The 27,037-nt window shown below is 43.5% G+C and overlaps 1 protein-coding gene across 5 annotated transcripts in view; it reads left to right on the top strand.

The window, feature by feature from the left end:
* Positions 1-27,037, top strand: part of farp1 (FERM, RhoGEF (ARHGEF) and pleckstrin domain protein 1 (chondrocyte-derived)) — an 83,554-nt gene that overhangs the window by 36,107 nt on the left and 20,410 nt on the right. For 3 of the 5 annotated variants that reach the window (XM_024004286.2, XM_024004270.2, XM_024004279.2), the window contains exons 3-13: positions 16,361-16,465; positions 16,592-16,634; positions 17,190-17,268; positions 18,141-18,238; positions 18,730-18,844; positions 20,169-20,316; positions 20,726-20,821; positions 20,931-21,097; positions 21,303-21,371; positions 26,374-26,470; positions 26,697-26,907. In XM_024004286.2, the coding sequence (XP_023860054.1) occupies positions 16,361-16,465; positions 16,592-16,634; positions 17,190-17,268; positions 18,141-18,238; positions 18,730-18,844; positions 20,169-20,316; positions 20,726-20,821; positions 20,931-21,097; positions 21,303-21,371; positions 26,374-26,470; positions 26,697-26,907 (1,228 nt within the window). The remainder of the gene's footprint in view (positions 1-16,360; positions 16,466-16,591; positions 16,635-17,189; positions 17,269-18,140; positions 18,239-18,729; positions 18,845-20,168; positions 20,317-20,725; positions 20,822-20,930; positions 21,098-21,302; positions 21,372-26,373; positions 26,471-26,696; positions 26,908-27,037) is intronic. The other 2 variants (XM_070447563.1, XM_024004295.2) reach the window with 1 other exon arrangement.

The following is a 27,037-nucleotide window of genomic DNA, read 5'->3' as shown; positions in this document are numbered from 1 at the left end:
GAGGTGATGGCGTGGTTAGCAGAGAGGTAAATGAGCCTGGCCTGTTATGGCATGTTTCGGTAGGATTCATTGTGTAAAGTACAACTGCACGGCTGGTTAGCTCGCGGCCTCAGTGGACTGTGATGGCTTTAGGAAGTCTCCACCCGTTTCTTACCTCGCATGCGTACGATAGTGGCTCCCTCAGTCAAGCTTTATAGGTTTGAGTTAGCATCTTCTTGTGCCCTCTCCTCTCGGGTTCACTCCCTGTCTGTTTACATGGACCTCAATCTGCAGAGAATTGACAGAGGCATGAATGAGCAAATCAATTTATGCTATTCTTTTTCCCCATCCATTGGCTTTGACCTCAGCCCATATTTCAGTCTGTTTGCGATTAACAGAAGCTGGCTTCAGTCATGCTGTATTTGCGGGCACTGAGTGGCATATTGGCAGATTTGGCACACTGCTGGGCTGGCTCTATGGCTGATCTGAGATTATCTTTATTGGGCCTGTTCCAAAATGCTATCATTCAACGCAGCTCTCCAGAACTAACAAAGTGTTCTGTCATGAGATACTGTGTGGTTTAAAGGTCAAATGAGATTGGACCAGCAACAATATAGGATATCAAATGACATCCGAATCAACTTTTTGTTGTGTATTTGTATGCAGATCTGGATCGTGCACAACATTTTAAACAGCACATTCACCTTTAATGATGTTGAGATCCTTGAGCACTTCATTCATCTGTCAATTATCTTATTGATTGCCTTGGTTCTCAAGAGTACTGTACTGTGGTGTGTTTAAAACCAGGGCCCATATTCATGAAGAGTCTCAGAGTAGGAGTGCTGATCTAGGATCAGTTTAGCCTTTTCATTCATAACGAATGAGATTCCGTGGACAGGGGTGACCTGATCCGAGATCGGCACTCTTACTCTGAGGCGCTTTATGAATTTCGGGGCCGAGGTCAGAGATGTCCTCTGCTGTTTCTCTTGGAGGCGTGTCCCGTGCATGAGCCACACAGGTCCTCATGGGATTATGGCGTCCAATTACAACACCTCACGGCACCCCTGTAACAACTGACGTTTAGCAGCATTCAATCAGCCCATAAAGTCGTTTTTTAAAGTGTGTATCAACAATGGCACCCGATGAAGATATTTTTAATGGGGCATCACTCGCTAATCGACCATTTTTAATGGAATGTGATTCGCTAGTYCTGCGGGGAGGCTAACGGCGCTAAAACAAACATCTCCTGTCTGTCTTCGCTTTGAAGTTACAAAGACAATGTTGATAAGATCCTGTTATCACCTCAAAGTGATGATGTTGCCTCTATTTGATAAGGGACATACTGTAAATGCTTATCTCGAGAGCAGCGAAAGAGTCATGACAACACAACTCAGCAACCGGGGGGGGGATCCTTCACTGTTTCCCTTTTAAGGATAGATTATACCATTTTAAAACTCGGCTAATTTCCCTGTCATTTTCTGTATTATTTTATGTCAGTGTTTGTTGTATGTCACTTTCTGGACATATCTGGAGTGGGAGAAGAGGAAAGTGTCAGTTGCTGCTGGGGAAAAGCATCCTACACAGAGTGACAGTAATCCCTGGCTTTGGGAATATTCGTGGCTGGCAGTTTTAAGCGAAGCAGCATGGTTCCGGAATTTCAAGTGTGCTGAAAAGGATTGGGGGACGAGAGGGGAAAAGAGGGCCAGCCTTTCAGTAATTCCAAACTTCCTCAGAAACCCCCTGCCCCTCAGTTTATTTCCATGATCCTCTAAGCCAGCCATGAAAGAGGTCTCCAGCTGTAGAATATACACAATGTCATGGTTATGTGGAGCACAATATTGCTAAATGTTGTGCCCAAACCTTTTGCTTTGCCCCAATGTTGTAGCCTATGCCGCCTGAGCTTCCCCTGTGTTTTGTTGACGTGTTCTGCAAAGAGGGGGCAAGGCTGTAAAATCAATTGGGTGATTTGCAGCGTTAAAATGAACAGTAGGAGACTCTCAGAGCACAGTGACGCACTGTTTTCCATTCTGCAGCGCAATGGTCACAACAGGACACTTCATTATACTTATATGCAATTATATGCAAAATCAATATGTTTCAAGCTGTCTTCTCCAAGGCGTGCACATTAAAGCCAGGCACCATGGAGACGGTTTGGGAGGAAGAGGGGGACAGTCAAGGGATGGAGGGAGAGGAGCCCCCAAAAAATCAAGCCATCCTAAATCTCTTTAGCCCCCAGTCCTCTCTGAATCCTGGGGACATTCCTGTCATGGCTTTTCTCTCCAGCCCCAGAGGTTTGGTTGCTGTGACATAATGACTTTGACAGCTGTGGCGGCCAGATCCCCACTTTTGCAAAAAACGAATGTCGCTGTGTTTTTATGCGCAGCTTGGGGTTTGGGATGGAATGTGGGAAGAGTCGGGATCTTATCTATGATCCTATTTCTAGTCAAATATCCATGCATTTTATCCACTAAATAACACACTTTTACAGTCTCCCTTGATGTAAATTAAGCTCTTATTTTGTAACCGCACCCCTTTACTGTAAGGGTTGTCTGTCCCAGATCTCAGCACACTCACTCACTCACTCACTCACTCACTCACTCACTCACTCACTCACATACACTACCGTTCAAAAGTTTGGGGCCACTTAGAAATGTACTTGTTTTTGAAAGAAAAATACATTTTTTGTCCATTTAAAATAACATGAAATTTATCAGAAATGCAGTGTAGACATTGTTAATGTTGTAAATGACTATTGTAGCTGGAAACGGCAGATTTTTAATGGAATATCTACATAAACGTAGAGGCCCATTATCAGCAACCATCACTCCTGTGTTCCAATGGCACGTTGTGTTAGCTAATCCAAGTTTATCATTTTAAAAGGCTAATTGATCATAAGAACTACTCCCTTTTCACAACAGCGCAAACTGTCACTAACCAGAATAGAAAGACATGCGGGTACTATTTAATGAAGCTGCCAGTTGAGGACTTGTGAGGCGTCTGTTTCTCAAACTAGACACTCTAATGTACTTGTCCTCTTGCTCAGTTGTGCACCGGGGCCTCCCACTCTTTCTATTCTGGTTAGAGCCAGTTTGCGCTGTTCTGTGAAGGGAGTAGTACGATATCTTCAGTTTCTTGGCAATTTCTCGCATGGAATAGCCTTAATTTCTCAGAACAAGAATAGACTGACGAGTTTCAGAAGAAAGTGCTTTGTTTCCGTCCATTTTGAGCCTGTAATCGAACCCACAAATGCTGATGCTCCAGATATTCAACTCGTCTAAGGAAGGCCAGTTTTATTTCTTCTTTAATCAGAACAACAGTTTTCAGCTGTCCTAACATAATTGCAAAAGGGTTTTCTAATGATCAATTAGCCTTTTAAAATTATAAACTTGGATTAGCTAACATAACGTGCCATTGGAACACAGGAGTGATGGTTGCTGATAATGGGCCTCCATAAGCCTATGTAGATATTCCATTAAAAAAATCWGCCGTTTCCAGCTGCAATAGCCATTTACAACATTAACAATGTCTACACTGTATTTCTGATCAATTTGATGTTATTTTAATGGACAACAAATGTGTTTTTCTTTCAAAAACAAGGACATTTCTAAGCGGGTGTACATATGACATGGTGTGATTTTTGGAGGAAGTTGTTTGAAAGTCTTATCACCAGGGCTGTCTGCTTATTCTTCCCCCATTGTCAGTCTTAGGCTCCTGCTGCAATAAAGTCACCCTGAGCTCTGGGCTCTCCTACATGACCTGCATCTCAATGATCAGTCACTCACTTCTTGGCCCTGTTCCTTGCTTACAGTCTTGCTACTCACACAAGCATGCGCACACACACACACATACACAGTCTCTTTTGGATCTTGGATGTCTTTTGGCTATTGCAGTTACATTAGCATGGCGACATTATCGCCTTTACTGTGTGGATTGGACTGACAACGAACAGACCAACGCATGCGATCGGCATGTCAGATGACCTTTGCCGTTACATGATTTGTTATGTAAATCGAAGTAGTCGAGGATTTGATCCCTACTTTTTAATCCTCTCCTATATGGTGATGTCGTGATGCGTACACATGGTATTACTTTGCGCCGCTGCGCTGTTAAAAACACAACACAGAGGCGGAGAGAGCGAGAGAACACACTGCCTCGGAGACTGCCTCCTCCCTCTTCACATCTGTTTCCAATGAAAGCACCACAAGGAGTCACCGAATGGGAATGCATCTGCTTCTGTCCTGTAACCAAGCCTCTGATCTCAGCCCGACCTAGTTTTCCCAAATGGAGAAACAGACATAGGAATAATCTAACAATCCATTCTCAGTGCCCAGTGCCGTTTCACTGTGTCTGGCTTCCCAGATGCTGCTCTGTGGTGTGGCCAGCTGCCTGGATCCCCAGTCTCCACACACAGCCAGGCCTGGCCAGCTAGGAGACCCTGGCAGACCCAGTCCACAGCACGAAGTCTGGGGGAGACCTCAACCCTCAGACCTGCTTAATGTCTCATCTCTAACCAGGCATGACCCCCTTTGTTCCATACCTGTCTAAGTCTATGGAGTGTGTGTGGACCCCCCCCCAGGAGAGGCTTGGTGTGCAGTGGGCTGGCTCATGGTGGGGGAGGTGGACCATACAATGTACTCTGCGGGGGTCGACTGGAGAGATGAGAGGGAGAGGTACAAAGCCAAACACCTGACAGCATGTTTACAAACAGCAAGGAGGCGGAGGAGGGGGAGGAGGCCTGGGTTTGGCTGTGACCACCAACACAAGCAGACATGAGTGCAGACACTGTCATCTCTGTTTACATGCTCCAGCTGACAGGAGAGAGGTAGAGGTCAGTTTACCGAGAAGTACATGCCTCCGCTGGAACATATAAACACTGCTAACATCCGATGAGACCGTGTTCAAACAAGTTCAATCTAGACACACTTTTCAGGGTTTGTCTGGCTACAATTGGTATACAGAGATGGGCAGAAATAGGATTGACACCGGCATTACTGTGCAAACCATCTGAAAAGCTCCTTAGATGAAGGCCCAAAGCAGAGTGATTTGTGACATTCTCCTGGTACTGTAGAGGACGATAGAAATGTCAGCTGCCAAGTGTGATATTTGCTGATGTAGTGGGACCTTTTTGATAGTGAGTTCTGTGCCATGGGGATGGGACCAGATATCACGTGTGTGTGTGACATGTGATTGAGTGTTTGTGTACCCTGGGAGAGAAATGTGTGTGTGCAGTGAACATGTGTGCTCCCGGAAGAGGTGTGTGTGTGTGCGTGTGTCTGTCTCAATGTGCATGTCTGTGCGCACATGTGAGCGAAAGCAATGTGTGTGTATCTTATCAGGCAGAGCAGGCTGTGTACTACTGTACTACTACTGTACTGTATGTAGAGTGATGGTGGCTGTGTACTACTGTACTACTACTGTACTGTATGTAGAGTGATGGTGGCTGTGTACTACTACTGTACTGTATGTAGAGTGATGGTGGCTGTGTACTACTACTGTACTGTATGTAGAGTGATGGTGGCTGTTGTACTAAAATAGTATCTTGGGTTCATGTATGAGCAGAGTGATGGTGGCTGTGTACTACTGTACTGTATGAGAGTGATGGTGGCTGTTGTACTATCGTACTGTATGCAGAGTGATGGTGGCTTGATGTACTTACTGTCTGTATGAGAGTGATGGTGGCTGTGTACTACTGTTACTGTATGTAGAGTGATGGTGCTGTGTACTACTGTACTGTATGCAGAGTGATGGTGGCGTGTACTACTGTACTGTTAGTAGAAGTGATGGTGGTTGTGTACTACTGTACTGTATGCAGAGTGATGCGTGGCTGTGTACTCACTAGAGTAGGGCTGGCTAATGAAGAGTGATGGTGGGTCTGTATGGCTGGTGGACTGTGACTCTGTATGCTATGTAGTGATGGTGGCTTGGTACTAGTTACTATTTGTTATTGTAAGTTAGAGTGATGGTGGCTGGTGTACTACTGTACTGTATGCAGAGTGATGGTGCGCTGTGTACTACTGTATGGCGGGCGTATTGCTACTTAGAGTGAATCGTGTTTGTGCTTAGTAGTTTTTGGTAGTGCAATATGGGAAAATTACGGGTATCAGGATCCACTGTTGACTCATGTCGTCGTCTCATTATGAGCTCGAGAGAGTTCTCTTAATTATGTGGGTGTAGGCGGTTGTGCTTTTGCAGGGTGGTCCATCATGAACTGAGCACTTGGGACTGGGATCTAACTGGCCATTGCTCAATACACTTGTGAGGGTCATGCTTTTTTAATCAGTGGGCTACTCTCCGCTAGTCTAAGCCCTCTTTATGGCATGCTAACAAGTCCAATTGCATAGATGCTCCGATATTGTTCTCTATTCTTATTCTTCTACGTTCCTGACTATTTTTTATTGTGTCTAATATATTTGTTTTCTATTTTTCTATCATTTTTTGTTATTTCATAGTGGTGTTTGCTTCTGTCTGCTCTCCTCTCATCTATTATACTACAAACTCATTATGCCCTACCTTCTCCTACATCTATCCCCTACTGCTAACATAACTGAACAACACGCCTAATCTAACTCCTACACCTACACTCCATATCACTACTCAACACAACCTCACCACTTCTCCATCCTAGACATGTTACCCTAGCACTCTACTCAACCTTCTCGCTACCCTATCTCACTTAAAACACAACTTTGTCTTACCTACAACCCTTCTCGTACGCACCTGCCAATACACATAACAACTTTGGGCTATATTTCATACTATTCTAACCACGACTACACCATGCTACTACATTCATCTCCATGCTACTCAACCCTACACTATACATGCTAGACTACTCCTCTAATCCATCACACCCACAAACATGTTCCCTCACCCCACTACCCTACTCTATTCAACGTGTCTCATATCTTAACAAACAACTATGCTCTACTACTCAAGTACATGATCTATCTCTACCTATACAATTCACTCCACCTAAACCCAATGCTACTCTACCTCCTACTCTATTCAATCCCTAAGCCCATTCTCTCACCCAAATACATAAAAACACAAAATTCTTCAATCCACTATCTATCTAAACTTAAACAGGCAATTGCTATAACACTCATAAATCCCCCTACCCTTCTCCACTCACCTTATAACAAGACAAATGCCTTCAACCCATTCTATACTCAACCTAAAATCCACTCTACTCTAGCTGGGCATACATCTAACTTCTCAACCTACTCATACAAACCACTAACTCGCCTAGCACACTATACTCCTACTATCAAACCATAACTAAAACATGCCACCTACCTCTACCTATCTTCTACCTCAACCCTAACTCTAAACCATCAAGACTTGCTACACTACCCTTATTTCTACTCCCTTAACACGCTATGAAGCTCCTCGGACTATAGTCAAAGACATACTCTACTGGTCAGCGCACTCGTCACCATATCGTAAGTCTGGGAGAGCTACTAGGACCAGGCCTGACATTGAGGGTCTGACTACAAGGCCTACTCTAAATCCAATAGATATCTTTTCTTATTCTAGACGAAGATGAACACGAACGACACTTTTTAACAAAACGAAACAACAAAACGACGCATGACAGGTACTAATCAGTCTCGAACGCTAGCCTAAGTACTACATAGTACTTAAACGTTCACACCCAGCTAATTGACACAAATTACTACCTCCATCCTACTCACCAAGAAATCGCACTACCCTCTACGCACAATTCTCCATGAACTTAGGGCTGCCTTAAATACTTAAGCTCTCGAATCAGAGCTAATATCGAACAAGTGCCTCTAATCCTCGAGCTTCTCCACTAAACCCAATTACGTTATAGGCGACGCACTCTTAATATCCCCACCCCAAGACATACAACTAACCTAACAGACATCATTTGCCTACCATTACTAACACTGAACAAAACCCCTAGACATCTATCACTACAAAAACATCATAACTATTCCCCATGTCCACACCACTTACCTCCACCCCATCGGACCCTAACCTAAACCATAAGAAAGAAACCAAAGATAACCTAATACTAGGCCCCTCCTTACTCTACTACGCCGCGCGCCTTAGCATCACAAACCACGCTGCATGCCAAATAACCTATTCTACCGCACCCTTATCCCTATTACCACATACAGCTTCTTATGCTTCCCAAACAACATCTCCTAATAACCATCTATTCTATAACTTCTTAGTCACAAACTCTACCCGCACCCGTTCCTATGTCTTAGTTCAGTACAGGATCACCCTAATTTCCTATTAACTTTTTTGAAGCACACTACGGATGAATACTTGGTACAGTTATCCCACCCATTACCGCTAATCGCTTACTCAACGACCAGCTCTATACAGACTATGATCCACCATCCTACCTGATTTCAGCTTTATATTTCTTTCATCACATTTACTTCCTCAAGTGTCAAACTCCTTGATCGCATACCAGCCGGTGCGAATCGTCCGACTACGCGCCCTATCTACCATCTACGAACCACCTACGCGGCCGACAACACACTACGCGCAAAGGCACCAACTTTCAGAGCGGACTGTATATCTACCGTCTAGACTCTACTCAGCTATTGCTCAGCCACCCTACCAAAGTTTTACTTAACTCAATCTTAGTAATACTTGCTACTCTAGTAGCACTGGCCTTTAACACTTGTCCTTTAAACTCTGCGATAAACATTGTCACGGTCAGCCCCTACCTTCTTGTTCTACTTTTTTTCTTTCCACTCTTAAGCTTCAAACCAAATAGTTTTCCGATTCCCACAATATCTAGAGCCTTGGGTGAAATTTTTAGTTGTGTGTGTCTGTCTGTCTCTGTTTCTAGTCCTGTCTGTCTGTCTGTTGTCCTGCTCTGTCTGTCTTATGTCTGTCTGTCTGGTCTGTCTGTCTGGTCTGTCTGTCATGTCTAGTCTGTCTGTTACTGGGTCTGTCTGTCATCACTGCTTGAGTACCGACTGAGTCTGGAATGACTTCTGAACCCTCTACTCCATTGCTTCTCTCTCACTGTCTGTCTTCACATGCTGACAAGATCTGAAGTCGCTGTACTGGAACACCCTCTCTGAAGAAATACATAACTAACTAACGAGTCAACTATTGATTCAAAAACAGGTAAAAACATTTAATCATTACTAACCCGTACCTATCTCTGACAAGAAAGATGAGTATGTTGGTCTCTATCCCATTTCTTCCTATTCTTCTGTTCGTCCGCTTGTCTCTTATCTGTTGTGGTCTGATGTCCAGCATATACTAGGTCACATCACTGGACCTGATCCACCTGGAAAAACTCACTAGGAGAGAGGGAGGATCTTAAAACTTCTTGAGGGCAAGGGGGCAAGCTTTTTCACTTTCGGGAGTAAAAATATAGCATGCCACACACTAAATTAACTGCTTGCTACTCCATCCCATCCCCCCAGAAGTATAGAAGATATGCGCATATAATTAGTAGATTTGGATAGAAAACACTCTGAAGTTTCTAAACTGTTTGAATCATGGTCTGTGAGGAATCAGAGACTCAATCATTGTACTGACGCATAGACTCCACTGCAAAGCAACCCTCGAGGACTAACCATTCAGAATTTGTATTGTTTTTGATGTAAACCCTGTCTTTCAATTAGGTTTTTTTGATAGACCCCCAGATTCTCTATAATGGATCCTCGTCTTGCAGTTCCTACCGCTTCCACTGGATGTCACCAGTCTCTCAGGAAATCCCTAACTCGGCTATATTTCGAGGTTATTTCCTTTGTGTACTCGCAAGTAGGGCTATCGTAATGAAGGGTTCACCATGGAAGTACATTTCTTTGAAGGTCAGATATGGAAAAAAGGTTGCGTCAGTCTTGTTATTCGTTTTCGTCATTGAAACAGATCAATCCCGTCTTCAAATAGTTATCGCTAATTGATCTGAACGCTTTAAAAATACCATAACGTTCCCCGTGATTCCAACAGTAGTTTGAAATGTTTCGGTCCACGAAGTTTACATGTACCCTTTTGATATACACTTTTGTAGAGAAGCTACTGGGCGGAAAGGTTGGAAGCGGTGTTTTTCTGGATGAAACGGTCCAAATAAATTGACATTTTTGGATATATATCGAGCGGAATAATCGAACAAAAGGAAATATCTGTATGTTTAACTTGCTGAGAATATTGGACGTGCTCACATACAAAATACAATTTTTCGCCTCAAAAGGCTAAGGCAATCATTTATATTTTATTTCTGCGTTTTGTGTCGTGGCTCTGCACGTGTTGAATAGTGGCTACTCTGTTTTGTTTTAGATGTGCTCTCATCAGATAATCCATCTTATGCTTTTGCGAAAGCTTTTTTGAATCTGACATGTTGGGTGGATTCAGCGAGCGAGTGTTAGCTTTAATTTGATATCCCACATGTTGTGATTTATGAAGCTCTTATGATTTTTATATAATGTTATTTAAACTATTGACCTGCTCGCTGTATTCCCTGGCTTTATTGGCGGCTGGGACGTTTTGCATCCACCTGCCCTCAGAGAAGTTCAAGACAGACTGGCCAATCTACCTGGAATAAACACGGAGAGACTAGCAGATATTAACAACAGACTGGACCCTAGACTCCACCTGGAACTAAACACAGGAGAGAGAGGGGATTATTTAACACAGACTGGACAGTATTTACACTTGGAATAAACACCAAGAGACCAGAGAGAGGAGGATCATATTGACACAGATGGCACTAACCAGATCCCCACCTGCACTATACACACAGAAGAGGAGCGATTTCTAAATATAATCTGAACAGACTGGACCAGATCCACCTAACTAAATCAGGGAGAGAGAGGAATGTTTACACACAGATCTGGACCAGATCCACCTGGCTAAACACAGGAGACGAGAAGAGGATATAAAACAGACTTCTAGGAAAACAGATACCAACCTGGACTGAACACAGTGAAGAGAGAGAGGAAATATTAAACGACTGGACCCCAGATCACCTGGAATAAAACAGGAGAGAGAGAAGGATATGTAACACAGACTTTGGCAACCCAGTATCCACCCATGGAACTCCAGAAACAGGTAAAGAAGAGAGAGGATAGTAACCCTTCTTGACGCTAGTGCTCAGGTCAAGATTCGATTTAATTTTTTAAATAACGGACTATTTCTCCCAGGTCCCGATCGTAGAATTTGCATATGCATGATATACAGATCTCTCAGGCAGATAGAACACTACAAACTCTTTCCAATACTCTGTAAAATAGCCCTTCCGTCATGCTGAGTATCATACACAAAACTGATTCTGCAGGCGAAACCTGAAAAATCTGAACCCGGAAGTGATTTTTTTTTTTTTTATCCTTTGTGGTTTTACTGTGCCCGCTTAGATTCCTCTTCCATTTAAAGGGTATCAACCAGATTCATTTTCCAATCGACTTCTCAGGCTGTGTGAACCAGGCTTTAGACATAGTTTCAGGCTTTTATTTGAAGAATTTTTTTTACATTGCTGCTACTCTCTACCTGTGTATTTATCTACTAGTCACTTCACCCACGCACATTTCACCTAACTCACAATGCCTATGCTGTAGCTCCTTTTTACACTGCTGCTACTCCCTGTTTAATTATCTACTATAAACACGTCCTTCACCCGCTCTAAGAATTACCATCAAGTAGCGCTGTAGCCCTTTTACACTGCTGCTTATACTCCTTGTTATTATTAATAGTCCCTACTTTCACCCCTAGATTATCAAGATAGCTGTAAGCTTTTAACTGCTGCATCACCTCTACCGCCTGTAATTATCTAAGTCACTTCACCCAGATTACTTACTCTATCATTAGTACTGTAGCTTTTACATGGCTGGCTACTCCCCCCTGTTTATTATTATAGTCACTTCACCAGATTCCCAATCCAACGCTACTCTATAGCCTGTAGATTTTATAAAACTGCTGCTACTCCCACTCTACCCTGTTTTAATCATCTATTGTCACTCTTCACCCCAGATACCCCATCAAAGTCAACGCCTCTAGCTAGCCTTTTGAACTGGCTGCTACTCTCGCATCTTATTCTATCAATCCTATAGTCACTTCACCCAGATTACCTTCAAGTTAGCCTGTATTCCTTTTTACACTGTCTGCTCACTCATCGTTTTAATATATCATATCAGTCATTACCCAGATTTACCCCTCAAGTAGCCTGTAGCTTTTACACTGCCGCTAGCTACTCCTTATTAATTTGCTATAGTCGCTTAGCCTTGCAGCACTGATCGGTTGCCGACTGTATAGTAACCACCTTAATTCCACTAGTTATTTTCTTGTGTTACCTTTTTATTATTATCTAATGTATGCTATTCTGCTGGTGATTAGTCTTAACTCTTCTTGAACTAGCACGTTGGGTTAAGGGCTTGAAAGCTTTACGGAAAGGTATGAACTCTAGGCTGGTAATCTCTAACCCTGTTTGTCACACTGCAGGCGCAAGTGACGAATAGAACGTTTGATTTGAGATCTAAAATTAAATAGACCTGCTTTAAATCAGGCATAAATCATGGCTGTATGTTGCAAGTGTTATACACGTATCTTCTCTACTGTACACGTGATACGTGGTGTTATACACCGAGATGTTATACAGTATATTCTAAAAGTATCTTGTTGGTGTTATAGTGTTTCATCACCAGTATTACACGTAGCCTCGTAGGTGTTATAGTGTTATAGCTAACAGTATCTTAGCAGTCACCCTGTGGTGTTATATCGTGTTCATTCAAGTATTACAGTATCCACACACCTACTCTAGTGGTTCGTATTAGCTGTCTATAAGTTATGCCTCTACAGCCCACAGGCTATCTGTGGCTTCACGTTATAGTGTATAACAGTATATTCTAAAAGTACTGTGGTGATTATAAGTGTTATACAGTATCATACAGTTACGCTGTGGTGTTTAGTGTATATCAGTATCTTAAGTAATGTGGACTGTTGTCCAGTGTTAATATCCTAGAACGTCCCATCTATATCTTTAACTATACCTGTGGTCACTGTCTCTATACTCTAGTCTTTATACAGTATTCCAACAGTATCTCCGTGATGCGTGTACATCAGTGCGTTGATCAACCAGTAGTACAGTACCTGTGGGTGTTATACGTTACCGTTGATCTAACGTATTCTCTAAACAGATAATAGATAGGTGTAATGCTGTTTTCTAATTAGATTAAGTAACCTGTGGATGTTATAAGTGTCTATACCCCAGTATTCAGTAACCCATTGTGGTGTTATAGTGTTATAAGTATTACAGTACCTGTGGTGTTGAGTGTTTATACAGTATGTACAGTACGTGTGGTGTTACATAGTGTTCATAAAGTATTACAGTACCTGTGGTGTTATAACAGTGTTATATACACGTAATTGAAAGATAACAATGTGGGTCTAGATTACTAAGTGTTATGACAGTATTATAAGTACCTGATGGTGTTATAGTGTTTATACGTATTTCTAAAGTACCCAGTGTGGTGATAATAAGTGTATACAGTATTAAACAGTCACAGCTCACTCTACCCATCCTACCCAATCCTACCCTACTCTAAATCTACCTCTACTCTACTTGTGGATGCTTCATAGTGCCGTTTTTAATAAGCAGTAATCCTAAGTCAGCCTGATCTAACCCCTCCACCCTATCTTGTGGATGTTAATTGCTCGTTATAAGTCATTTACTCTACAAGCTTACCTTGTCGGTCTATGTTACTTATCGTATACAGTATGGGGACTGTTATAGTGTTTTATTCAGTTATTACAGTACTGTGTGTGTTATATGTCCGATCCCTACTATACAGTATTCAGTCTGTGTTGGTTGTTAATAGTGTTATTCAGCATTACCATCCAACAGTACCTTGGGCTTAGTCTCATAGTGTTCCACCTATCGCTACCATCACAGTTTTCTACAGTACCTGTTGGGCTGTTATACCACCTGTGTTACATAACAGTAATTACGTCTAGTGACTTCCTAATCTATAATTCTACGTACCACTCTACTTCTCACCCTACCCCCACCGATTACCCTACTCCACCTATCTCTACGTTACCCTACTCTGGCTTGTTCTGCAGCTCTGAATAAAACCCACTGAGACCCACTCTTTATCCTCTTTATGTCCCTTTGAATTTCTATCCCTCACTCTGGATTCCTCCTTGTTCTCCAGGAACAAGTGTTGCACTATGTTATAGTACTAAGTACAGAAAACCCGGGCTACTGACTTAGATTTCCTCTCTGTATTAAAACTAGGCCTATGACTGTTTTTCTGTGGAGAGTTCTGACACTGCTGGTTTACGGCTGGTTGGTTCTGCAGCAGCACGGCCTTGGCAGGCAGGCAGCAGTGTGGCTGGTTAGTTCTGCAGCAGCACGGCCTTGGCAGGCAGGCAGCAGTGTGGCTGGTTGGTTCTGCAGCAGCACGGCCTTGGCAGGCAGGCAGCAGTGTGGCTGGTTGGTTCTGCAGCAGCACGGCCTTGGCAGGCAGGCAGCAGTGTGGGTGGTTGTTTGGCTGGTGTCTGCTCTTGTGTCCTCTAGCCTCCTGCTCCCCTGTGGTCTCACCCATCACCCTTCTGCCATATGGAAACAGCTGGTCCTATGTGGTGGGCGCTGTGGTGCCCAGAGCTCCCTACATGCCGCAGTCAGAAGGGAGAGTAGTGGAGGGAGAGAGAAACAGGGAACCTATGGAGAGGGAAGCTGTGTGGATGCTTCTTTTGGACACTTCAGTTGAATGGATTATTATGCAAGTAACTGTTTAATGAACACTGATATAAGTGAGTGTAATATTGGAAAACATTTCCCATTGGTTAGTTATGAGGGTTGCCCGCTTGTGATTGGAAGAGGTCACTATATAATCTAGGAAGTAGAGAAGGCCTTAGTTTCAATGACTGCCCTTAGAGAGGGATAGCGCTTGGTGGGGAAGGAGAGGAGTACATCGTGGGCGGAGGATGTATTGAGACTAGAGTAGGGGGGTGTGGAAGGCAGGGGAGGCTGGAATGGCTAGAATGGAATCAGTGGAACGGAGTCAAACGTGGTTTCCATATGCTTGACGTGTTTGATACCGTTCCATTAATTCCATTCCAGCCATTACAATGAGCCCGTCCACCTATAGCTCCTCCCACCAGTAAAGTAGGGGAGGGGTGCAGAAGGGTGGAAGCAGTCGGTCTCAAATGGTGCTGGGTCATTATCCTATACTCTTAGAAAAAAAGGGTTCCGAAAGGGTTCTTCGGCTGTCCCCATAGGAAAACCATTTTTGGTTCCAGGTAGAACCCTTTTTGGTTCTAAGTAGAACCTTCTGCGATCCATGCAACCAAAATGGTTCTACCTGGAACCAAAAAGGTTATTTCAAAGGGTTCTCCTATGGGGACAGCCGATTAAGATTTTAGGTTCTAGGTGGSACCTTTTTTTCTAAGAGTGTAGACAGGGTGGGACTGTTACTATAAACACTGGAATAACTGTGCCACGTTCTGCTCCGGTGAAAAGCAGTCAGAAGAATGCAGCCTGGCTAAACGGCTCCACTCCCTTCCTCTCTGCCATGCTTCAGTCGTCTTAGGAGTTTTCTAATAGGAGTTGTGGCTTTAAACTGCAGTCCCTGACATCCCTTTGTGCCTCTAAATGAGGAAGGTTTTCTTCTATAAAGGCAGGGCTGCTATTTGGGGTTGCTTTGGTGTTGGCTGTGTATGTTCCCCTGGGATTGGAAAAGAGGTAGTGGGTGAAAAACAGCCAGATGACTGACTCAGACGGAGACTTCAAAGAGTTGTCGTGGAGGAATGGACCTCCTAGGTGAGCCGGGCTGCCAGTAGATCAGCTTCAAAGAGCACTGTGCCATCGACAGTCCCCACGGTGACGCTGGTAATTCAGAACAAAGTCACAGGGACAGACCCGTCCCCCTGTCTATCTGATCCTCAGTGTCCCAGCCCCTGGGCCTCCGTAGAGGGAGGGGGGATGCTTTGAGCAATCATCTGGAACCTGGGAGTGAAAGGAGAGGGAGTGGTGGCGCGTTAGTCAACCAGGATGTGGCTTCTATGAAGCCACCCACTATCCATCCAGTCAGTCGAACTTCACTCAGTCACTACTGCAAATGTCACTATTGTTTGTCTGTGCCATTCCTCCTAAACCCGCTAAGTCCTAGAGGGATGATAAGATTCAGTCCTGAATGTGCTCTCATGCTCGTTGGTCCTTGATTAGACTTGCAGATGGAGTTTGCTGAGGGGATTTCCAGTGAAATGTCATCAGAATGAGTCTTTGAAACCAGGGGGGGGACAATATCATCCTTAGTCCAAGTACACATTGCTCATTGAATGGTTGAGCTCGTGAATGCCAGCCAGCCCACCTTACAGTCAAAAGACAATCGCTACTGCACCATGTATTTCTGTGACTTACCCATGTCTGTTTCTATGTCTTTTACAGCAAAGAGCCTCTGGCAAGGTGGTGTTTGACCTGGTGTGTACCCACCTGAACCTCGTTGAAGGGGACTACTTCAGCCTAGAGTACCAAGACCACCACAAGATGATGGTGAGGGAAGAAAAAAACACAGTACAACAGGGCGTTAGGCTGTTTCTTCTTTATGTCTAAGTGTAGAAGCTTTAAATTCATATCTCTATGCCGACTAAGGGACGTTTGTTTTCCCTCTCTTCACAGGTATGGCTCGACCTCCTTAAGCCAATAGTCAAGCAGCTGAGACGTAAGTCACCCAGACTTCAGGACACACTTTTACACGGCGAACAATGGACAGTTCAGTCTTTAATTTGCCTCAGCTAACACTGTTGTTGTTGCTGCTAACAGAAGAAAATGAATCAAGCCAAAACATGGGAACATTAAATGTCTTTGAAAGAAGGAGACAGCTAGGAGAATTCATTTAGTTGTGGCTTCTCAAAGCCATGTCTCATCTGAGCCAACTTAATCACACACAGAGACCAGCTTTCTTCCAGTCGGAGGCTCTGCTGTTAAATGTTTACGTCTCCAGTCATAAAACATTCATGAAGTCTTATAAAAGGCTGGTCTGCTCATCTACAAATGAGGACATGTGGTGCGCAAGAGCCAATACACTTCTTCCTTGCTGTGATCGGTGTGAGAGAACCCAGATTCAGGTCTGAGTGAAATAGAGTACAGGAAGGAATCATAGAGATTCTAAATCCTAATTCTATGATAGGAATCTCCCTGATTTTAGAATGTGTAATTTGTATTGTCTTAGCTGTGACTCTTCTTATATAACCATGCCATCATCTCACACCCACAGGGCCCAAGCACACAGTCCTGCGATTTGTGGTGAAGTTTTTCCCCCCTGACCACACCCAACTACTGGAGGAACTGACTAGGTAAGACTAAACAGGAAGAAGCCTATTAAACCGCAGGAGATTTAACCAGCAACATACCAGCCACCATTTCAGAGGAACCTTCGGTCTACAAAGCTCAGCTATAACATTTCCTCATCTACAGGTGCTTAATAATTGGAATTTGTTTTCAGCTGACGAGCTGTCAGTGCATGAAGTCGTATAAGGCTGACTGCACAGCACACAGCAGGCTATCAGCAGGCATATTATGCAGTCTTTCCATTAGAGTAAGTCATTCTCGGGTCARATCTGTGTGTGGAAACGACTGCGATGTCACAGAATATAACTGCTAATTTAGAAGTGACTAATGTGTTCCAGCCTCCCAGCAGATTTATTTCTGCCTCCGACATATAATTCATGCCGTCCATGTTTTAAACCTGCCAGGTTTTTAATGTAGCACCTTCAAATGGTGCTGGTTATTTCCATTGGACTAATGTTTTTCTGATGTATATTTTCTCATTATATCATAATTCCTTGACCCTACAGAAGGTTACAGTTGATATTGGATGGGTAACTAAAGACCGTTATCCATAGATAAGATTGTTGCTCTGCAGTCCAATTGTCTTTGTTAAATGCAGTTTTKGGGGTTTGTACTGTATACCCCTATGATGCAATCGTAAGGGGTCAGTCAACAGTCAGTACTTCTGGGTGTGGTGACATGTATGTGCCAAAAAGCTGTCTTTCTGAACCTGTTGCATTATAGATTGTATTTGGCAGGCTGGGATCACCTCCAAGTGGTTCCTTTTGAGGTTGCTCCCTCCTGCGTTGTCGTCTGACAGGTTTTTGATGTTAACCACACACAGCCAGTCATCCTGTTGACTCTGTTCTAACCTGTCTCTTTGTACCGTCTTGTTCAGGTACCTCTTCGCCCTGCAAATCAAGCATGACCTTGCCTGTGGACGTCTGGCCTGCAACGACAGTAGCGCAGCCCTGCTGGTCTCCCATATTATCCAGTGTACGTCTCTCTGTTACTTTATGGCTTAGTGGATCACAGGGTCAATCGAGAAGATAGATGTGTAGGGAAACACGTTATGTTGTGCTAGTGCCATCTTCAAACTGTGCCGACCAGGATGTGGTGCAGCATCCCAAATTGACAATCAGTGTGTTGCCATGGATACCTTTTTAGTCTTCGTCTGAATGAAATCTGGAAAGACGGACGGCTTCAGAATAACCAAACATGTCAGTACCCTTCCCAGAAAACACTCTGAGAAAGTCTTTTGAAAAGTCATCCGTTCCTCAGCCTGCCAGGRTTCTAATGCTAGAGGGAGCTGTCAAACTGTGATTCTAGAGGGAAGAGACACAGATGAGGATGTATTCCATTGAATCTATTCTCATCTATTCTATTTCGGGATGTAAGCGAATAATCCAAATTATCAACCTGCGGTGGTGCAGATACACTGCACACAATGTAATACAATGTTATAACATTAACCCTTTGTCCCCCAGCTGAGATTGGGGACTTTGAGGAGAGCCAGAGTCGGCAGCACCTCCTCAACAACAACTACATTCCAGACCAGGTGACGCTGATCGACAAGATCATGGAGTTCCACGCAAAGAATGTGTGAGTAACTCTATAACTGGTTTGTCTGCACTGGAACCAGAGTTGTGTGCAGGCATTATTCAGGTCCGCTCTGAACAGGAAAAGGTCGTAAAAGACCCTTATACTTTCCGAGGCAAAGTTTTATACGCAGATGACACAGTCGGGAAACTCGCCACTGAATGAATAGAGTGCTTTGTTCCAGTGTGTTAACTGACATGGCATTCTTCGTCATGTTTAGACAAGGCAAAGCCCCCTGGGTTGGTTGAGTGGTTAGGGCCTGGAGGTGAATGTGTGAATGTCTGCTTTATTAGCAACCCTGCTTGGGTCCCCAGAAAAGGTCTGGAATCTACCCGGATCACAGCCTAATGACCAACACACCGCACCAGACTTCAGCATGGAAAACAGCTAACAACTTTGGATTTCCATTGTTATATCTCTCCTGTTTAGTCAGCTGACAGGTTGGCACAAGGGAAACGGTTGCTTGAACTCACTCACTGTAGCTTCTCCTACTCCCAGTATTTTTTTYCCCTATAATCTCTTTCCTAATTGGATAGTTCTGTACTCCTGGGAGAACACACGGTGGAAGGCTTCCATATCCCACAATCCCCTCAGTGTCCTCCTCATCGTTGCAGCTGGCTGGCTCTAAACATGTGCCAGGAGGACATGGTCAGCCCTTCCCTCACCCCCCCAGTCCTCCACGCTACACTGGTGTCACGGCAGAGATGGGAGATCACCAGGCAGCTGACAAGATGAAAGGAGCTCCGTTAGATTTGACTGTCCTCCCCGACTTGTTCTTTTCTTTCTGTCTTTTCAGCTGATAACACTAACCACAGTTCTCCTGGCAGGGAGCCATGGCCAGAGTTAAATCTCTAATTAACTACAGCACGCAGGAAACAGGAAAGCTTTTTCACAGATAAGAATTAGGGAAATGAGGTACTATGCAACTTCGTTTCTACCCAGAGCTCGGTGGTGTGTGGTGTCAGCTGAATGTGGGAACACAGATTGGCTTGTGGCTTGGTCTCGCACCACGATTACAGAACATATAGGAATATGTATTTGATGGTAGATATTATTCCAATTTAAAGTACAGTTCATGGTTTAGAGCAGCCAGGTTCAGAAGCCCAAAATGGATGTAAAATGTAACTGTTTGTTGACCCCTGGAATTCTGAAGCATCCCACCTCATCTCCACCAATGCCGTGACTGTGAAACTTATAAGAGACTTGTGTGAGACTGCGTCAAAAGTAGGGCTCTATAAAGGGAATAGAGTGTCATTTGGGACATATCCTTGGAGGCCTATGAGACTTACATGAGACTTGACGCAGGCTGTTATCTGTGTGCTTGTAGGGGTCAGACGCCAGCAGAGTCAGACTACCAGCTACTGGAGGTGGCACGCAGGCTGGAGCTCTACGGAGTGAGACTGCATCCTGCCAAGGACCGCGAGGGCAGCAAGCTGAGCCTGGCCGTGGCGCACACTGGTGTCCTGGTCTTTCAGGTGACCGACACTACTTTACAGGTCAACACAGAGTAGAGCTGGATGGAGTTAGAGGATTTGTAGACTGCTGTTTATAATTAGAAACTTACAGGATGTTTGATCAAATGTTTGATGTGGATGGTGTAATAGCGAATTGGTAGTTTAAATGATTAACCAGCTTGGTTATGCCACACTTGCTTGCAGCTGTTCTGCTTTTCAATTGCTCTTTGAAGTGGAATTGAGTTGACAGGCTTTTGACATGTGACAGTTTCTCTGTTCACAAATCTATTGGGATTAAGAGCTAGCTAGTTCTATTTGAGGAATGTGGAGCTGATGTTTGATGACAGGATTAGGAAGACGAACAGGCTGATTTTTATTGCATGTCACACGCCATGTTAAACCATTGTGTGAACTTATACATCGGCTGCAGGGACACACCAAGATCAATGCCTTCAACTGGTCCAAAGTGCGCAAATTGAGCTTCAAAAGGAAGCGGTTTCTCATCAAGCTCAGACCAGACCTGAACGTAAGTCATCTGGCCATAGACTATAAGAATTTAAAATAAGAATCATTACCAATGCATAAGGGCGTTCAGCCCTGATGTGTGTTACGTCTATATCTGTCCCACCCTGCAGCAGAGCTCTTACCAGGACACTCTGGAGTTCCTGATGGGTAGCCGGGACTGCTGTAAAGTCTTCTGGAAGATCTGTGTGGAATACCACGCCTTCTTCCGCCTCTTCGAGGAGCCCAAACCCAAGCCCAAGCCTGTCCTCTTCACCCGAGGCTCCTCCTTCAGATTCAGGTAGACAAGCTGGCCCCTCGAGGGCCCCTGGGGCCACACAATAATAAAACACTCTCAGGACACAGGATATAGCAGGTTTGATGAAGAACCAGTCAGTACCTCAGTCTGAATCTCATTTACTAACTGTCACCCGGACAAAGCTGCTCCAGCTCTGCTGTAAGTTCACTGACCTCAATCATCTCCCTTGCTACTTTTCTCACTGCAGCGGTCGGACCCAGAAGCAGGTGATTGATTACGTGAAGGATTCTGAGTTTAAGAAGATTCCCTTTGAAAGGTAAAGACGTTAAGCTAGCGCGATTGTCAATTCTTCTATTTTCATACCCTAGTGCCAGGATTGGTGATTTACCTGTCTTATATGAGCTCGCTTGCGCTGATGTGGGATGGGTGGCAATATCGGAGGTGTGTCCTTAAAAACGTGCGCTGGTGGGGATATTTCAGAAACAATTATACAAAACCAATAGAATTTTATATATACACTACCGTTCAAAGGTTTGGGTTCACAAATGACTATTGTAGCTGGAAACGGCAGATTTTGTATGGAATATCTACATAGGCGTACAGATGCCCATTATCAGCAACCATCACTCCTGCGTTCCAATGGGACGTTGTGTTAGCTAATCCAAGTTTATCATTTTAAAAGGCTAATTGATCATTAGAAAACCCTTTTGAAATTATGTTAGCACAGCTGAAAATTGTTGTTCTGATTAAAGAAGTGACAGAAGCAATAAAACTGTCCTTTAGACGAGTTGAATATCTGGAGCGTCAGCATTTGTGGGTTCGATTACAGGCTCAAAATGGACGGAAACAAAGCACTTTCTTCTGAAACTCGTCAGTCTATTCTTGTTCTGAGAAATGAAGGCTATTCCACGTGAGAAATTGCCAAGAAACTGACGATCTCGTACTACTCCCTTCACAGAACAGCGCAAACTGACCAGAATAGAAAGAGGAGTGGGAGGACCCGGTGCACAACTGAGCAGGAGGACAAGTACATTAGTGTCTAGTTTGGGAAACAGACGCCTCACAAGTCCTCAACTGGCAGCTTCATTAAATAGTACCCGCAAAACACCACTCTCAACGTCAACAGTGAAGAGGCGACTCCAGGATGCTGGCCTTCTAGGCAGAGTTGCAAAGAAAAAGCCATATCTCAGACTCAGTCAATAAAAATAAAAGATTAAGATGGGCAAAAGAACACAGACACTGGACAAAGGAACTCTTCCTAGAAGGCCAGTATCCCTGAGTCGCCTCTTCACTGTTGACTTTGAGACTGTTGTTTTGGAATCGGTACATCGAAGACATCGAAAATCTCTTCACAACTATATTGCAATTTATATGTCACAGCCGTCAATTTTTTGTTCTTAAATGAACCACACATGCGGAGATCATCCAGTCACCTACTCTGCGACTCACAAAGACACGGCGGCTGGAACCAAAAAACGCAAATTTGGACTCCTCAGACAAAAGGACAGATTTCCACCGATCTAATGTCCATTGCTCATGTTTCTTGGCCCAAGCAAGTCTCTTCTTCTTATTGGTGTCCTTTAGTAGTGGTTTCTTTGCAGCAATTCGACTATGAAGGCCTGATTTCACAAAGTCTCCTCTGAACAGTTGATGTTGATGTGTCTGTTACTTGATCTCTGAAGCATTTATTTGGGCTGCAATATCTGAGGCTGGTAACTATAATTAACTTATCCTCTGCAGCAGAGGTAAACCTGGGTCTTCCTTTCCTGTGGCGGTCCTCATGAAAGCCAGTTTCATCCTAGCGCTTGATGGTTTTTGCGGTTTTACCAAAGCTTTTGAAGAAACTTTCAAAGTTCTTGACATTTTCCAGATTGTCGGACCTTCATGTGTTAAAGTAATGATGGACTGTCATTTCTCTTTGCTTATTTGAGCTGTTCTTGCCATAATATGGACTTGGTCTTTTACCAAATAGGTAAAATTTGTATACCACCCCTACCTTGTCAACACAAGTGTTTGGCTCAAATGCATTAAGAAGGAAAGGTATTCCACAAATTAACTTTTAACAAGGCACACCTGTTAATTGAAATTCATTCCAGGTGACTACCTCATGAGGCTGGTTGAGAGAATGCCAAGAGTGTGCAAAGCTGTCGTCAAGGCAAAGGGTGGCTACTTTTAAGAATCTCAAATATAAAATATATTTTGATTTGTATAATACTTTTTTGGTTACTACATGATTCCATATGTGTTATTTCATAGTTTTGTTGTCTTCACCATTATTCTACAATGTTGAAAATAGTAAAAAATTAAGAAAAACCCTTGAAGGAGTAGTGTCCAAACCTTTAGCTGGACTGTATATATATTTAAAATAATATATATTAAAAAGAATATATATATATATAAATGGGGGATTGGAAATTATGCCAACAATTACATCGATAGAAGCCGCAATGTTGAAGCTGATAACAAAAATAAAAGAAGACCAACCAAAAGCTGGTCTTTGCTGTAACGGGGTTGGTTAGGATTTTGACAGCGGAAGCACAGCCTATCCAGCCGTGATGCACAGTACCTATATGCACAAGAGAGATGTTCTTTTAGTGCCCGTAAACCTCGTATTTAGAAACGTAAAAATCATGTTTCATTTGATTAAAAACCAAGCATAGCATCCCCATCTCCTCATTACCAAAGCTTTATTAAATTATCAAGTTTGGCAGCAGCAAAACAGTGAGTGGAAATCCCCTTTTTATCCATATACAGTTGAAGTCGGAAGTTTACATACACCTTGGCCAAATACATTTAAACTCAGTTTTTCACGATTCCTGACATTTAATCCTGGTAAAAATTCCCTGTTTTAGGTCAGTTAGGATCACCACTTTATTTTAAGAATGTGGAATGTCAGAATAATAGTAGAGAGAATGATTTATTTCAGCTTTCATTTCTTTCATCACATTCCCAGTGGGTCAGAAGTTTACATACACTCAATTAGTATTTGGTAACATTGCCTTTCAATTGTTTAACTTGGGTCAAACATTTCGGGTAGCCTTCCACAAGCTTCCCGCAAGAAGTTGGGTGAATTTTGGCCCATTCCTCCTGACAGAGCTGGTGTAAGGCCTCCTTGCTCGCACACACTTTTTCAGTTCTGCCCACAAATGTTCTATAGGATTGAGGTCAGGGCTTTGTGATGGCTACTCCAATACCTTGACTTTGTTGTCCTTAAGCCATTTTGCCACATCTTTGGAAGTATGCTTGGGGTCATTGTCCATTTGGAAGACCCATTTGCGACCAACCTTTCACTTCTTGACTGATGTCTTGAGATGTTGCTTCAGTATATCCACATAATTTTCCTAACTCATGATGCCATCTATTTTGTGAAGTGCTTCACGGTTGGGATGGTGTTCTTCGGCTTGCAAGCCTCCCCCTTTTTCCTCTAAACATAACGATGGTCATTATTGCCAAACATTCTATTTTTGATTCATCAGGTCAGAGGAATTTTCTCCAGAAAGTACGATCTTTGTCCCCATGTGTAGTTGCAAACCGTAGTCTGGCTTTTCTATGGCAGTTTTGGAGCAGTGGCTTCTTCTTTTCTGAGCGGCCTTTCAGGTTATGTTGATATAGGACTCGTTTTACAGTGGATATAGATACTTATGTACCTGTTTCCTCCAGCATCTTCACAAGGTCCTTTGCTGTTGTTCTGGGATTGATTTGCACTTTTCGCACCAAAGTACGTTCATCTCTAGGAGACCGAACGCATTTTTGAGGTCTTGGCTGATTTCTTTTGATTTTCCCATGATGCCAAGCAAAGTGGCACTGAGTTTGAAGGTAGGCCTTGAAATACATCCACAGGTACACCTTCAATTAACTCAGATTATGTCAATTAGCCGATCAGAAGCTTCTAAAGCCATAACATAATTTTCTGGAATTTTCCAAGCTGTTTCAAGGCACAGTCAACTTAGTGTATGTAAACTTCTAACCCACTGGAATTGTGATACATTGAATTATAAGTGAAATAATCTGTCTGTAAACAATTGTTGAAAAAATTACTTGTCATGCACAAAGTAGATGTCCTAACTGACTTGCCAACACTATAGTTTGTTAACAAGACATTTGTGGAGTGGCTGAAAAATGAGTTTTAATGACTCCAGCCTAAGTGTATGTAAACTTCAACTGTAGGTTATTACATTATTTTAGCCTGTTCCTCTTATTATTTTGGATGTGCTTAAAATCCCCTCCACGGGCTATATGCCCGTCATGGAACCAGTGATTAGATAACCCGGTGACATTCGTATTTAGAGACATTGAAGTTATTTTCCTGTAACAATTGGCTTGTTTTCCGTTTCGTTTGATTAAAAAATAACTCATTTTAGTAGACTACCCTTACCCTACGATAACGAAAGCTGGTTTAACAGCAATGTGTCTGGTTTCATTCTCATCCTGGCCAATTATTAGCCAAGGAGCCTATTCATAAAAGTTTTCTAAATGGTCTACTCGTGAGATTTTTGCTGACCTACGTTTTCAATATTCACAAGTCACATTGGCCTACCCGGCAGTGCACACTCCATTCGGTTTGCATCCATCCCCATTTCCAAAGAACGCCTCTTGTCCAGTTAACAAAGACGCACTTCTCCAAACATAGGCTGTTCAAAATGTCCTGTCCTATAACGCAATATTAAAGCTAGGCCTAGGCTATATCTTGCTTATTGAGAACATGCCTCACAGATACATTATCATTTATGGGAGCCTAGTATTTTGTTTTTGAGGAGAAGTGTGATGCGTAAAGACCTATACTAGTTGAAGCCAATTACAATGTTGACTGTCAACATTCCAAACCTATTGAGCAAACACTGGATTTTCTTTTTGTTTGCTGTTGCTATCACTTGTTACTGTAGCCTATGCTATTTAATAAACTGTAGTATCAATCCACAATGGACTAGGATGAGAATATTCCGTGCCCCCAGCCGAATTAACTGTCAATAACCTACAGAACTTGAAGCAAAAGCCTATGCAGTATTAATGGAACGCCTTGATTGGCCAATGAGTGGCCAAGCCCTCGTCACACCTACAACTTATTTATTCATCAAAACCCACCCCTTTCGCACTACCGCCAGCTATTGCGCTCGTAATAACGGCTGTGAAAATAGCAAAAACGATTCTGACACACCCCCGGACCTACGATACATGTACACCGCCAGCGCTTAGATTTACCATTGGTTTGTTAAAATAGAGCTTGTTAATGGTGGTGTTTTTATATCTAGTTATACAGAGACCGGATGTGCGAAGGTTTGCCGGGTGTATAACATGTTCACTTTCTGTCTCCTCTTCAGGAAACACAGTAGGGTCCAGCACAGCAGCAGCCGCCTGTCTCCACTGCCTTCCCCGCACCGCCCTCAAGTGCCAAAAGAAGTCAGTGTCTCCTTAGAGGCTAGTGTACTAAATGGCACTTTGTGGAACTGTCTCTATCTATCTGCTAGCCAACCCAGCATGTTTTCATCTAGGAAGATTAGAACATGAAAAATATAGTGCGTAGAACAGTGTTAATAATTGAGTGGAATGAATAACTAACTAATCCATAACACAAAAACTCTATTTCCTTGTTTAACGGTTAGCCCTCTCTTTCTCTCTCTTCTCCCGTCTCCGTACGCCACAGAGTGTGAGCCGTGCTCCAGGAGACATAGTGGACTCTCCGCCACGCCGTCACTGGAAGGAGTCCGTGTTGGTGAGCGCTGAAGACCCATCGGCCCTGCGGACCAGAGGCAGCCCCTCCAGCCAGAGGAATGGGGCACACAGCGAGGACAGGCCAGGCCCCGGGGCAGAACCAGGCCCAGCCAGGCAGCCCCACCCAGAACATCTGAACACAGGTCCAGCCTCCCGGGGTGCTAAGGGCAGCAGCTCCTCCATCCCCTACATTGACTGCAGTGATATAGATAGTGAATACGACATGGCCAAGGGCCGGGTTACTAGGTCTCACCCTAATGAAAGCTATGGGGA

The sequence above is a fragment of the Salvelinus sp. IW2-2015 genome, linkage group LG2, assembly GCF_002910315.2.
Source record: "Salvelinus sp. IW2-2015 linkage group LG2, ASM291031v2, whole genome shotgun sequence".
Taxonomy (NCBI): domain Eukaryota; kingdom Metazoa; phylum Chordata; class Actinopteri; order Salmoniformes; family Salmonidae; genus Salvelinus; species Salvelinus sp. IW2-2015.
This window is presented reverse-complemented; position numbering and strand designations above follow the sequence as displayed.